Here is a 13,435-nt window from a genome sequence, read left to right as displayed (position 1 = left end):
CCGTACAAGGAGGGGAGGAGCCTGGGGACAGGCGGGGTCAGATGAGCTCCGACATCATGGCGGCGGCGCGCGTACCCTCCTCTAGTGCCGAGCGCGCTCTGAGTTGGTCATGTGACTCCTGTCAGTTCCGGTCTATCAGAAAGCTGTTTCCGGTTGTGAGAACGGATTGCAGAGATGGCGCTGGTGAGGTGAGGAGTCCGCGGGGTCTCCGGGCCTCACCTGTGGGTGTCATGGACTTGTTGCCATCCTGGCACTGTCAGAGGATGCTGGAAAGCCTGCCAGAGAGCCGTGGGGACATGGCAGCCGCTCATGTGGGGTCTGCCTGGCTCCAGTGCAGGGAGGCAGCTAATCTGCATCCTTTTCTCCCATGAAGCATTGCGTGTGAGGTCTCCACAGGGAGAACTGCCCCCCCCTCCCTCCCCGTTACTCTGCGGGGTCCGTCCCCCCCGTTACTGTGCGGGGTTCCCCTCTCTCCCCATCCCCGTTACCGTGCGGGGGTCCCCTCTCTCCCCATCCCTGTTACCGTGCGGGGGTCCCCTCTCTCCCCATCCCCGTTACCGTGCGGGGGTCCCCTCTCTCCCCATCCCCGTCACCGTGCGGGGGTCCCCTCTCTCCCCATCACCGTGCGGGGGTCCCCTCTCTCCCCATCCCCGTTACCGTGCGGGGGTCCCCTCTCTCTCCATCCCCGTTACTCCGCGGGTTGTGCTATTCACCCCCCCCCAATCCTCCTGTTACTCTTTGGGTTGGGCCTCTATTTGCAGGTTTGCCCTCTGACCCCCTGTAACGGGGGCTCTCGCTGTTTCTTGCAGTTTTCTGCCGGCCCCCACACAGCTTTCCCAGGATCAGCTGGAGGCGGAGGAGAAGCTCCGAGCTCAGAAGTCCCGTCAGACTGCGCTGGTGGCGTCACGCCGAGAGCCGCCTCCTTATGGCCACCGGAAAGGCTGGGTGCCCCGGACCCTGGAGGTGAGTGGGAGGTGGGGGTCCACCTTGGCGGCTGCCGGGGTCACGTCTGTCATCTCTCTATCTTATCATCCCCGCAGGATTTTGCAGATGGCGGTGCCTTCCCGGAGATTCATGTGGCTCAGTACCCGCTGGAGATGGGGAGGAAGAAGCGCATGTCCAACGCTCTGGCCGTACAGGTGGACGCCGAGGGCAAGATCAAGTATGACGCCATCGCCCGGCAGGGCCAGTCCAAGGATAAGGTGAGAAGCCCCTCCCCCGCAGAGCCGCCAGGAGGCTCCGTACCCAGACTGCCAGTGATGCCGACTGTATCACTACTCCCATCATCCCTGACCCCAGAGCTCACAATCTAATCTCCTATCACACAGTGTATCACTACTCCCATCATCCCTGACCCCCGGAGCTCACAATCTAATCTCCTATCACACAGTGTATCACTACTCCCATCATCCCTGACACCAGAGCTCACAATCTAATCTCCTATCGCACAGTGTATCATTACTCTCATCATCCCTGACCCCAGGAGCTCACAATATAATCTATCGCACAGTGTATCATTACTCCCATCATCCGAGTCCTCGACTGTTAGATGCTGCTCCTGGTCTCCTCTGCTGCTGACGTTCTTCCTCGGTGTTTGTCTTTTTCCAGGTCATATTCAGCAAATACACCGACCTCGTCCCCAAGGAGGTGATGGATGACGACGACCCCGAGCTGCAGAGGCCGGACGAGGAGGCCGTCCGCGAGGTGCGGGGGGGTCTGGGGTTTAGATTCGGCAGCGCTGGCTCTTCAGCTGGCGCCGCTTCTCTCGCACATGGTTTTTCAGCATTAATGGCAGGATTCCAACTCTCATCTTCCAGCTGACAGAGAAGACTCGTCAGGCCCTGGATAAAGCCGTGTCCCAGAAGATCGCTGCAGCCATGCCAGTGCGGGCAGCAGACAAGCTGGCACCTGCGCAGTACATCCGGTGAGCGACCCCACAGGGTTATGGGGGGCTAGTGTGGTCGCTCCTCAGGTAATGACACATTGCCCTCTTAGGTACACGCCGTCTCAGCAGGGGGTGGCATTTAACTCTGGAGCCAAACAGAGGGTCATCAGGATGGTGGAGATGCAGAAAGACCCCATGGAGCCGCCTCGCTTCAAGTGAGTGTATCCTGGGTGGAAAGAGGCGGGAGGTCAGAGAGTGGGAAGAAAACTAAGCCTGCTGTCTCGTCTCAGGATTAACAAGAAGATCCCTCGTGGACCCCCGTCCCCCCCCGCTCCGGTTATGCATTCTCCCAGCCGGAAGGTAGGTGCCACCTTATGCCCCGTCTTCAGTAGAAGCAACCAATCAGCATCTGCCCAATCCCCTCATAATACGAAGGGTGGGCCGTGAGATGGGTACAGGCTGTCGACTATGACGAGTCGGGGATGCCCATGTCTCTGCAGCGCACTCTGTTCTGGGCTTTACAACACCGCGGGGTTAAAGCTGCAGTCTGACAGGTCCGGCCCCGGGAGAGGCCTGGTGGTCTTATCAGAGGCTCCGCCACAGACGTGTGATTGCCCCTATAACTTTCATCTCCTGGTGGAGACATTCTGTGCAGTAGATGCACAAAGCGTCTGCAAATAACGAAAGGAACTAGTCCTCGGCACAACATCAGCGTGGTTTCCTTATAAAATGTTTTATGAGGAATACACATTAGAGTGGAGGGAAGTTTCTGCTCACGTCCCCCTCCTCCGGGCCCTCTTACCTGGCGGCTCCTCACTTGATTGGCCGGTCTGGTACAATGTCGTCGCGCAGGGCTGGCGAATCAGAACTGGAGCTGCGGGTGCCGTCAGGTATGAGGCGGTACTCCTGCGCAGCGGCCATAGACCTGTCATGGCCGAAGGAGGGAACGTGTGAATCAGTTTGCGCCGACGCTACATATTGGGGTCTGCACAACTGTAGTCGGGTGTTTGAGGAGAAACATGAACAGGAAAAGACATAGAAAAAAAACAAAACTTAAAATGTATTTTTTTTTCAATATTTGTGTTGTAAAATCTAAATGGTAACGTAAGAAAACAAAAACTAGAGTCCGTCAGAAAACCAAGCCTCGAGCAGCCCCCGTCCGTGAGGACAGAAGAGGGGCACAACAGGAGATAACGGTCCAGTCATCGAGTGATTAAAAGCGCAGCGCCCCTGGCTCCTGCCTCAGGAGGTGAGCGGCTCCAATCATGTCTGCAGAGCCCTGCGGCACGCCTCGTCGTGTCCTGCTCCCAAGCCGAGGGCACCACTCCTGGCCAGGGTCCTCCGCAGCTCTTCCTATGCATACATCCCGCAGAGGACGGCGACGCCAGAGAGCAATGAGATCCGAGACAGCAGGCGGAGAGCGCGGCAGCACCAGCGCAACCCGGCGGGTCTCTGTGGACGATTTCATCGGTGCCGCTCGCTGAATACGAGGCACCCCCTCACTTGGATCAGAGCCCTTGACCCGCCATGTCTGACCCCACCGTGTCTGTTCTCTGCAGATGACAGTGAAGGAGCAGCAGGAATGGAAGATCCCACCGTGTATATCCAACTGGAAGAACGCCAAGGTAACGCCCCGACCGGAGCGGCCGCTGGCTGCAGGGCTGCTCGCTATCGGGGACACCACCATTGTGCTTCTCTCCACAGGGTTACACCATCCCCCTGGACAAGCGTCTGGCCGCTGACGGCCGTGGGCTGCAGACCGTCCACATCAATGAAAATTTTGCAAAGTTGGCCGAAGCGCTGTATATTGCTGACCGAAAGGTGAGTCCTTCACATAGTGCCTTGTCTGCAGCCTGCTCCTGTCACTGAGCAGCCATCTTTGTGGTTGCTTAGGCCCGAGAAGCTGTGGAGATGAGAGCCCAGGTGGAGAGGAAGATGGCGCAAAAGGAAAAAGAGAAGAAGGAAGAGAAGCTGCGAGAGCTGGCGCAGATCGCCAGAGAACGGAGAGCGGGAATCAAGTCTCACGCGGAGAAGGGTGAGGGCCGGCCGATGTCTGCGACTTTTACTAAATGTACATCTATGTATCACCTCTATGCCGATGACACACAGATCTACCTCTCTGGACCCGATATCTCCTCCCTACCAACCAGAATCCCACAATGTCTGTCCGCCATCTCATCTTTCTCTGCCGGATTTCAAAAACTTAACATGGATAAAACTGAATTCATCATCTACTCCCCCCCCCCCCCCCCCATCTGACCTATCCATCATAGTCAATGGCTGCCCACTCAACCCAGTCTCACAAGCTCGCTGCCTCGGGGGTAACCCTGGACTCTGATCTTTCCTTCACACCACATATCCAAGCCCTTTCCACTTCCTGCCGACTCCAACTCAAAAAATATCACCTGGATCCGCACATTCCTCAACCACAAATTTGCAAAAACACTAGTGCATGCCCTCATCATCTCCCGCCTCGACTACTGCAACCTCCTGCTCTGTGGCCTCCCTTCCAACACTCTCACACCCCTCCAATCTACCCTAAACTCTGCTGCCCGACTAATCCACCTGTCCTCCCACTATTCCACGGCCTCTCCTCTCTGTCAATCCCTTCACTGGCTCCCCATTGCCCAGAGACTCCAGTCCAAAACCCTAACCATGGCATACAAAGCCATCCACAACCTGTCTCCCCCATACATCTGTGACCTAGTCTCCCGGTACATACCTGCACGCAACCTCCGATCCTCACAAGATCTCCTTCTCTACTCCCCTCTTATATCCTCCCACAATCGCATACAAGATTTCTCCCGTGCTTCCCCCCTACTCTGGAACTCTCTACCCCAACATATCAGACTCGCGCCTACCATGGAAACCTTCAAAAGGAACCTGAAGAACCACCTCTTCCAACAAGCCTACAACCTGCAGTAATCACCGCTCCTCCATACCGCTGCACGACCAGCTCTACCCTCACCTACTGTATCCTCACCCATCCCTTGTAGACTGTGAGCCCTCGCGGGCAGGGTCCTCGCTCCACCATACCGCTGCATGACCAGCTCTACCCTCACCTACTGTATCCTCACCCATCCCTTGTAGACTGTGAGCCCTCGCGGGCAGGGTCCTCGCTCCTCCTGTATCGGTCGCTGGCTTGTATTGTTCATAATTATTGTACTTGTTGTTTATTATGTATACACCGATCACATATAAAGTGCCATGGAATAAATGGCGCTATAATAATAATACACCCCGCAGAGGATGGCGAAGCCAGAGAGCGCGATGAGATCCGAGACAACAGGCGGAAAGAGAGGCAGCACGAGCGCAATCTGTCCAGAGCAGCTCCAGATAAGAGGTGAGGTGGGAGCGATGGCGTCCTGTTGCCAGGCTCCGGGGGGCTTTACTTACAACAATGTCCCTCTGACTCTGCCCGCCAGGTCCAAGCTTCAGAGGAACGAAGACAGAGACATCAGCGAGCAGATCGCCTTAGGAATCCCGAGCCAACGGCCCTCTGGAGAGATTCAGTACGATCAGCGGCTCTTCAACCAGAGCAGGGTACGAGCGCCTGTCGTACGTGGGAGTGACAAACGCGGACACCGCTGCTGTCACATGGGCTCGGTGTGAGGGGCAGCACCGGTGTCTGGGCACCTACACGTGGTGCAGGCCCCCAGCGCAGACATGACACATCCCCAGAGATCCATTCACACGCTGCTGTGCTGTCTCCTCTGTCTCTGGCTGCAGGGTCTGGACAGCGGCTTCGCGGGCGGAGAGGACGAGACGTACAACGTGTACTCCCAGCCCTGGAGGAGCAGTAAGGAGGTGGCACAGACCATCTACCGGCCCAAGAACACCGACTCCGACATGTACACCACCGACATCGATACCCTGATGAAAACCAACAGGTGAGAGGGTTCTGGAGAGCGCCCCCTGGTGTGGAGGCCGAGGCCACTACAGCCCACTGTAAACCTGTGCCGTCCCCCAGCAGCATCTGATATCCACCTAGGATTGGGCTGGTGTGTGATCACAGAGAGCAGTAGCTGTCCTGGCGGGGAACGATGGCCGGCGCCTGCTGCGCTGTTAACCCCTTCTTGTCTGCGTCTCCCCAGGTTTGTTCCTGATAAGGATTTCTCGGGCTCCGATCGAAAGCAGCGCAGGGACGGCCCCGTGCAGTTTGAAGAGGACCCCTTCGGTCTGGATAAATTCTTGGAAGAGGCCAAACAGCATGGAGGCTCCAAACGCCCATCAGACAGCGGCCGCGCCAAGGAGCACGACCACGAGGGCAAGAAGCGCAGGAAGGAGTGAGGCGCCTCTTACACAAGGACTGATGGCCCGGTGCAGAGGCGGCGAGTGGTGTGCGCGCCCCAGGGCCTGCACTGACACCGCAGCAAGGTCACCGCAGCTCGCACAATGTCGTCTCGGGTGCCTCTTCCTTTTTTTTTTTTTTTTTTTTTTTTTTTTTATATAGTGTAAATGGCCTGCGGATCATGTTCTGTATCACTCTGAGCTCGCAGGAAATGATGGGAGTTTTCTTTTATTTTTTGTTGTATTTAATGTTTTAAAATAAAAAAAAAAATAGCAAAAGAATTTGCATCATCTATGGCAGTGAGCACTACAAGTCCCAGCGCGCCCCAGCATCCGCCTGCTGTGTCTGTGAGCACTACAAGTCCCAGCGCTCCCCGGCATCCGCCTGCTGTGTCTGTGAGCACTACAAGTCCCTGCGCGCCCCGGCATCCGCCTGCTGTGTGTCTGTGAGCACTAAAAGTCCCAGCGCTCCCCGGCATCCGCCTGCTGTGTCTGTGAGCACTACAAGTCCCTGCGCGCCCCGGCATCCGCCTGCTGTGTGTGAGCACTAAAAGTCCCAGCACTCCCCGGCATCCGCCTGCTGTGTCTGTGAGCACTACAAGTCCCAGCACTCCCCGGCATCCGCCTGCTGTGTCTGTGAGCACTACAAGTCCCTGCGCGCCCCGGCATCCGCCTGCTGTGTGTGAGCACTAAAAGTCCCAGCACTCCCCGGCATCCGCCTGCTGTGTCTGTGAGCACTACAAGTCCCAGCACTCCCCGGCATCCGCCTGCTGTGTCTGTGAGCACTACAAGTCCCTGCGCGCCCCGGCATCCGCCTGCTGTGTGTCTGTGAGCACTACAAGTCCCAGCGCGCCCCGGCATCCGCCTGCTGTGTGTCTGTGAGCACTACAAGTCCCAGCGCGCCCCGGCATCCGCCTGCTGTGTGTCTGTAAGCACTACAAGTCCCAGCGCGCCCCGGCACCCGCCTGCTGTGTCTGTGAGCACTACAAGTCCCAGCGCGCCCCGGCATCCGCCTGCTGTGTGTCTGTGAGCACTACAAGTCCCAGCGCGCCCCGGCATCCGCCTGCTGTGTGTCTGTGAGCACTACAAGTCCCAGCGCTCCCCGGCATCCGTCTGCTCTGTGTCTGTGAGCACTACAAGTCCCAGCGCGCCCCGGCATCCGCCTGCTCTGTGTCTGTGAGCACTACAAGTCCCAGCACCCCGGCATCTGCCTGCTGTGTGTCTGTGAGCACTACAAGTCCCAGCACCCCGGCATCTGCCTGCTGTGTGTCTGTGAGCACTACAAGTCCCAGCGCGCCCCGGCACCCGCCTGCTGTGTGTCTGTGAGCACTACAAGTCCCAGCACTCCCCGGCATCCGCCTGCTGTGTGTGAGCACTACAAGTCCCAGCGCTCCCCGGCATCCGCCTGCTGTGTCTGTGAGCACTACCAGTCCCAGCGCTCCCCGGCATCCGCCTGCTGTGTGTCTGTGAGCACTACCAGTCCCAGCGCTCCCCGGCATCCGCCTGCTGTGTGTCTGTGAGCACTACAAGTCCCAGCGCTCCCCGGCATCCGCCTGCTGTGTGTCTGTGAGCACTACAAGTCCCTGCGCGCCCTGGCATCCGCCTGCTGTGTGTCTGTGAGCACTACAAGTCCCAGCGCGCCCCGGCATCTGCCTGCTGTGTGTGAGCACTACACGTCCCAGCGCGCCCCGGCATCCGCCTGCTCTGTGTCTGAGAGCACTACAAGTCCCAGCGCTCCCCGGCATCCGCCTGCTGTGTCTGTGAGCACTACAAGTCCCTGCGCGCCCCGGCATCCACTTGCTGTTTGTCTGTGAGCACTACAAGTCCCTGCGCGCCCTGGTATCCGCCTGCTGTGTGTCTGTGAGCACTACAAGTCCCAGCGCGCCCCGGCATCTGCCTGCTGTGTGTGAGCACTACAAGTCCCAGCGCGCCCCGGCATCCGCCTGCTGTGTGTGAGCACTAAAAGTCCCAGCGCTCCCCGGCACCCGCCTGCTGTGTGTCTGTGAGCACTACAAGTCCCAGCGCGCCCCGGCACCCGCCTGCTGTGTGTCTGTGAGCACTACAAGTCCCAGCGCTCCCCGGCATCCGTCTGCTGTGTGTCTGGTAGAATGGTTGGTTCAGGTACAATGGTTCTGGTAGAATGCTTGGTTCTGGTACAATGGTTCTGGTAGAATGCATGGTTCTGGTACAATGGTTGGTTCTGGTACAATGGTTCTGGTACAATGGTTGGTTCTGGTACAATGGTTGGTTCTGGTACAATGGTTCTGGTAGAATGGTTCTGGTACAATGGTTGGTTCTGGTACAATGGTTCTGGTACAATGGTTGGTTCTGGTACAATGGTTGGTTCTGGTACAATGGTTCTGGTACAATGGTTGGTTCTGGTACAATGGTTCTGGTACAATGGTTGGTTCTGGTACAATGGTTCTGGTACAATGGTTGGTTCTGGTACAATGGTTCTGGTACAATGGTTGGTTCTGGTACAATGGTTCTGGTACAATGGTTGGTTCTGGTACAATGGTTCTGGTACAATGGTTGGTTCTGGTACAATGGTTGGTTCTGGTACAATGGTTCTGGTACAATGGTTGGTTCTGGTACAATGGTTCTGGTAGAATGGTTGGTTCTGGTACAATGGTTCTGGTAGAATGGTTGGTTCTGGTACAATGGTTCTGGTAGAATGGTTGGTTCTGGTAGAATGGATGGTTCTGGTAGAATGGTTGGTTCTGGTAGAATGGTTGGTTCTGGTACAATGGTTCTGGTAGAATGGTTGGTTCTGGTACAATGGTTCTGGTAGAATGGTTGGTTCTGGTACAATGGTTCTGGTAGAATGGTTGGTTCTGGTAGAATGGTTCTGGTAGAATGGTTGGTTCAGGTAGAATGGTTGGTTCTGGTACAATGGTTGGTTCTGGTACAATGGTTCTGGTACAATGGTTGGTTCTGGTACAATGGTTCTGGTACAATGGTTGGTTCTGGTACAATGGTTCTGGTAGAATGGTTGGTTCTGGTAGAATGGTTCTGGTAGAATGGTTGGTTCTGGTACAATGGTTGGTTCTGGTACAATGGTTCAGGTAGAATGGTTGGTTCTGGTAGAATGGTTGGTTCTGGTACAATGGTTGGTTCTGGTACAATGGTTCTGGTAGAATGGTTGGTTCTGGTAGAATGGTTCAGGTAGAATGGTTGGTTCTGGTAGAATGGTTGGTTCTGGTACAATGGTTCTGGTAGAATGGTTGGTTCTGGTACAATGGTTCAGGTAGAATGGTTGGTTCTGGTAGAATGGTTGGTTCTGGTAGAATGGTTGGTTCTGGTAGAATGGTTGGTTCTGGTAGAATGGTTCTGGTACAATGGTTGGTTCTGGTACAATGGTTGGTTCTGGTACAATGGTTCAGGTAGAATGGTTGGTTCTGGTAGAATGGTTCAGGTAGAATGGTTGGTTCTGGTAGAATGGTTCAGGTAGAATGGTTGGTTCTGGTACAATGGTTCAGGTAGAATGGTTGGTTCTGGTAGAATGGTTGGTTCTGGTAGAATGGTTCAGGTAGAATGGTTGGTTCTGGTAGAATGGTTCAGGTAGAATGGTTGGTTCTGGCACAATGGTTCAGGTAGAATGGTTGGTTCAGGTAGAATGGTTGGTTCTGGCACAATGGTTCAGGTAGAATGGTTGGTTCTGGTAGAATGGTTCTGGTACAATGGTTGGTTCTGGTACAATGGTTCTGGTAGAATGGTTGGTTCTGGTAGAATGGTTGGTTCTGGTAGAACGCTCTGGAACGCGGCGCAGGCGCTTAGGGCGGCTTCCGTCTACTTCCAGCTGTGGTCGGAGCGTCGTTGTGTCGGGAGGTTTCCCGTTATTTCGGGCGTCTGCAGGTTCTTACTGATGAGATCGGAGCTGATTATCACCACAGCCCCGGGCTGCGTGTTCCTCGCACTACTGTGAGCCGCCTGCGGGGCCTAAACCTGCTCCGGCAGCTGCAGCGTCTCCGGACTTGTCTCCATCCAGCACAATGATGACGTCACTGGTCGGTGATCACACAGGAGCTGCCAGCAGCGGATCTTGATGATTTCTACATTCAGCAGCAGCACCGACCTCAGACGACCATTAAAGGGTATTTACTGCGAGATCCCGTCCAGCAGGTGTAATAATAATATTAACAAATACCTCTAATCAGGACAGTGACAGTCAGTTGCTAATGGTCGTAACCATGGATACCTAATTGGAGGAATTTGCTGTTATTATTGTTATTGCACCTGCTACATACTGGACAGGATCTTGGAGATGGGAATAACCCTTTATTGACCGCAGTGACGGCAGCGGAGGCCGGAGACTCCGGAGCGGATCCGTCCTGCGGCTCCCGGCACTGGCGCTCTCCCGTCCCCTGGCGGCCGCCGCTCGCAGTTTCTCACTGGGTAAAATGTAGCTCATGCAGTCATTGGCGGTGTAGGTGGGCGGGCTGCAGATGTTACTCGCGAATGAACGCACAGGGCCCCACGTGACCCGCTCCGGACTCACCGCGGCAGGGCGGAGTCTCCCGGGCTCGGGGCGGCGCTGTGGGCGGGGACACGTCTATGTACATAGGATTGCGCCGCTCCCTCTCTGTTGCAGCTGCCTGTGTGATTGTGCGGCTGGGAATTGTCCGGCGTCACTGGACGCCGCCATCTTGTGCTGCCTGACCTCTGGCCCCGGTGACGCCGCACGGAAGAGGAAGGCGCCTCTGTGCAGCGTGAAGATGGCGGCCGCGGTGCTGGAGCAGGGGGAGGACGCTTTCCGCAAGATCTTCCGTTTCTACAGAAGAAGGAGCCCGCCGGCCGACCTATCCGAGGTGCTGGAGTTCCGCCCCGGGGAGCCCAGAGTCAGTGACCGGGGACACGTGTCCTCCTCCCTCCCTACTGGTGACTCCTCCTCCCTGCTCTAGCGGCCCCTCCCTCATGTAACTCCTCCCTTTCCTCTTGCGGGCCCCGCCCCTCCCTCATGTAACTCCTCCCTCTCCTCTTGTGGGCCCCTCCTCCACTTCCTCTTGTGGGCCCCTCTTTCCCCCACCCCCATTTTGTGGGCCCCTCCCCCCCTCTTGTGGGCCCTCTTTCTCCTCCTCCCCCCCCTCCTGTGGGCCCCTCTTTCTCCTCCCTCCCCCCCCCCTCCTGTGGGCCCCTCTTTCTCCCCCCCCCTCTTGTGGGCCCCTCTTTCTCCTCCCCCCCCTCTTGTGGGCCCCTCTTTCTCCTCCCCCCCCCTCTTGTGGGCCCCTCTTTCTCCTCCCCCCCCTCTTGTGGGCCCCTCTTTCTCCCCCCCCCCCTCTTGTGGGCCCCTCTTTCTCCCCCCCCCTCTTGTGGGCCCCTCTTTCTCCCCCCCCCTCTTGTGGGCCCTCTTTCTTCCCCCCCTCTTGTGGGCCCCTCTTTCTCCCCCCCCTCTTGTGGGCCCCTCTTTCTCCCCCCCCTCTTGTGGGCCCCTCTTTCTCCTTCCCCCCCACTTGTGGGCCCCTCTTTCTCCTTCCCCCCCACTTGTGGGCCCCTCTTTCTCCTTCCCCCCTCTCTTGTGGGCCCCTCTTTCTCCTTCCCCCCCTCTCTTGTGGGCCCCTCTTTCTCCTTCCCCCCTCTCTTGTGGGCCCCTCTTTCTCCTTCCCCCTCTCTTGTGGGCCCCTCTTTCTCCTTCCCCCCCTCTCTTGTGGGCCCCTCTTTCTCCTTCCCCCCTCTCTTGTGGGCCCCTCTTTCTCCTTCCCCCCCTCTCTTGTGGGCCCCTCTTTCTCCTTCCCCCCTCTCTTGTGGGCCCCTCTTTCTCCTTCCCCCCTCTCTTGTGGGCTCCTCTTTCTCCTCCCCCCCTCTCTTGTGGGCCCCTTCCCTCTCTTGTGGGCCCCTTCCCCCTCCCCTTCCCTCTCTTGTGGGCCCCTTCCCCCTCCCCTCCCCTCTCTTGTGGGTCCCTTCCCCCTCCCCTCCCCTCTCTTGTGGGTCCCTTCCCCTCCCCTCCCCTCTCTTGTGGGTCCCCTTCCCCTCCCCTCCCCTCTCTTGTGGGTCCCTTCCCCCTCCCCTCCCTCTCTTGTGGGTCCCCCCCTCCCCTCTCTTGTGGGCCCTCCCCCTCCTCCCCTCTCTTGTGGGCCCCTCCCCCTCCTCCCCTCTCTTGTGGGCCCCTCCCCCTCCTCCCCTCTCTTGTGGGCCCCTCCCCCTCCTCCCCTCTCTTGTGGCCCCTCCCCCTCCTCCCCTCTCTTGTGGGCCCCTCCCCCTCCTCCCCTCTCTTGTGGGCCCCTCCCCCTCCTCCCCTCTCTTGTGGGCCCCTCCCCCTCCCTCCCCTCTCTTGTGGGCCCCTCCCCCTCCTCCCCTCTCTTGTGGGTCCCCCCCCTCCCCACTCTTGTGGGTCCCCCCCTCCCCCCACTCTTGTGGGTCCCCCCCCCTCCCCCTCTCTTGTGGGTCCCCCCCTCCCCTCTCTTGTGGGTCCCCCCCCCTCTCTTGTGGGCCCCTCTTTCTCCCCCCCCCTCTCTTGTGGGCCCCTCTTTCTCCCCCCCCTCTCTTGTGGGCCCCTCTTTCTCTCCCCCCCCTCTCTTGTGGGCCCCTCTTTCTCCCCCCCTCTCTTGTGGGCCCCTCTTTCTCCCCCCCCCTCTCTTGTGGGCCCCTCTTTCTCCCCCCCCCTCTCTTGTGGGCCCCTCTTTCCCCCTCCCCTCTCTTGTGGGCCCCTCTTTCCCCCCTCCCCTCTCTTGTGGGCCCCTCTTCCCCCTCCCCTCTCTTGTGGGCCCCTCTTTTCCCCCCTCCCTCTCTTGTGGGCCCCTCTTTCCCCCCTCCCCTCTCTTGTGGGCCCTCTCTCCCCCCCTTTCCCCCCCCCTTTCCCCCCCCCTTTCCTCCTCCTCCCCCCCTTTCCTCCTCTCTCCCCCCCCTTTCCTCCTCCTCCCCCCTTTCCTCCTCCTCCCCCCCTTTCCTCCTCCTCCCCCCCTTTCCCTCCTCCCCCCCCTTTCCTCCTCCTCCCCCCCTTTCCTCCTCCTCCCCCCACTCTTTCCTCCTCCTCCCCCACTCTTTCCTCCTCCTCCCCCCACTCTTTCCTCCTTCTCCCCCCACCTTTCCTCCTTCTCCCCCCCACTCTTTCCTCCTTCTCCCCCCCACTCTTTCCTCCTTCTCCCCCCTCTCTTTCCTCCTCCTCCCCCCTCTTTCCTCCTCTCCCCCCCTCTTTCCTCCTCTCTCTCCCCCCCCTCTTTCCTCCTCCTCCTCCTCCCCCACTCTTCCTCCTTTCCTCCCCCCTCTTTCTCTCCTCCTCCCTCCTCCTCCCCCCATCTTTCCTCCTCCCCCCTCCTCCCTCCC

The 13,435-nt window shown here is 58.2% G+C and overlaps 2 protein-coding genes across 2 annotated transcripts in view; both read left to right on the top strand.

Moving 5' to 3' along the window:
- The first annotated feature begins 100 nt into the window (after nt 1-100).
- SNW1 (SNW domain containing 1) lies at nt 101-6,290 on the top strand. The gene is made up of 14 exons (XM_073638139.1): nt 101-188; nt 810-963; nt 1,041-1,202; nt 1,609-1,704; nt 1,818-1,924; nt 1,996-2,100; nt 2,176-2,245; nt 3,445-3,510; nt 3,590-3,706; nt 3,779-3,920; nt 5,132-5,228; nt 5,311-5,428; nt 5,615-5,775; nt 5,980-6,290. The coding sequence occupies exons 1-14, from the start codon at nt 175-177 to the stop codon at nt 6,173-6,175; spliced, it is 1,605 nt and encodes a 534-aa protein (XP_073494240.1). The 5' UTR covers nt 101-174; the 3' UTR covers nt 6,176-6,290.
- Nucleotides 6,291-10,687: 4,397 nt separating this feature from the next.
- Nucleotides 10,688-13,435, top strand: part of ALKBH1 (alkB homolog 1, histone H2A dioxygenase) — a 6,635-nt gene continuing 3,887 nt past the window's right edge. The window contains 1 exon segment of the mRNA XM_073638140.1: nt 10,688-11,084. Coding sequence (XP_073494241.1) covers nt 10,891-11,084 — 194 coding nt within the window. The 5' untranslated portion in view covers nt 10,688-10,890.

The sequence above is a fragment of the Phyllobates terribilis genome, unplaced genomic scaffold (assembly GCF_046119375.1).
Source record: "Phyllobates terribilis strain yellow unplaced genomic scaffold, ASM4611937v1 Scaffold_7__3_contigs__length_470593459, whole genome shotgun sequence".
Classification (NCBI taxonomy): domain Eukaryota; kingdom Metazoa; phylum Chordata; class Amphibia; order Anura; family Dendrobatidae; genus Phyllobates; species Phyllobates terribilis.
The sequence above is the reverse complement of the archived record's forward strand: the minus strand, read 5'-3'. Positions and strand labels throughout refer to the sequence as shown.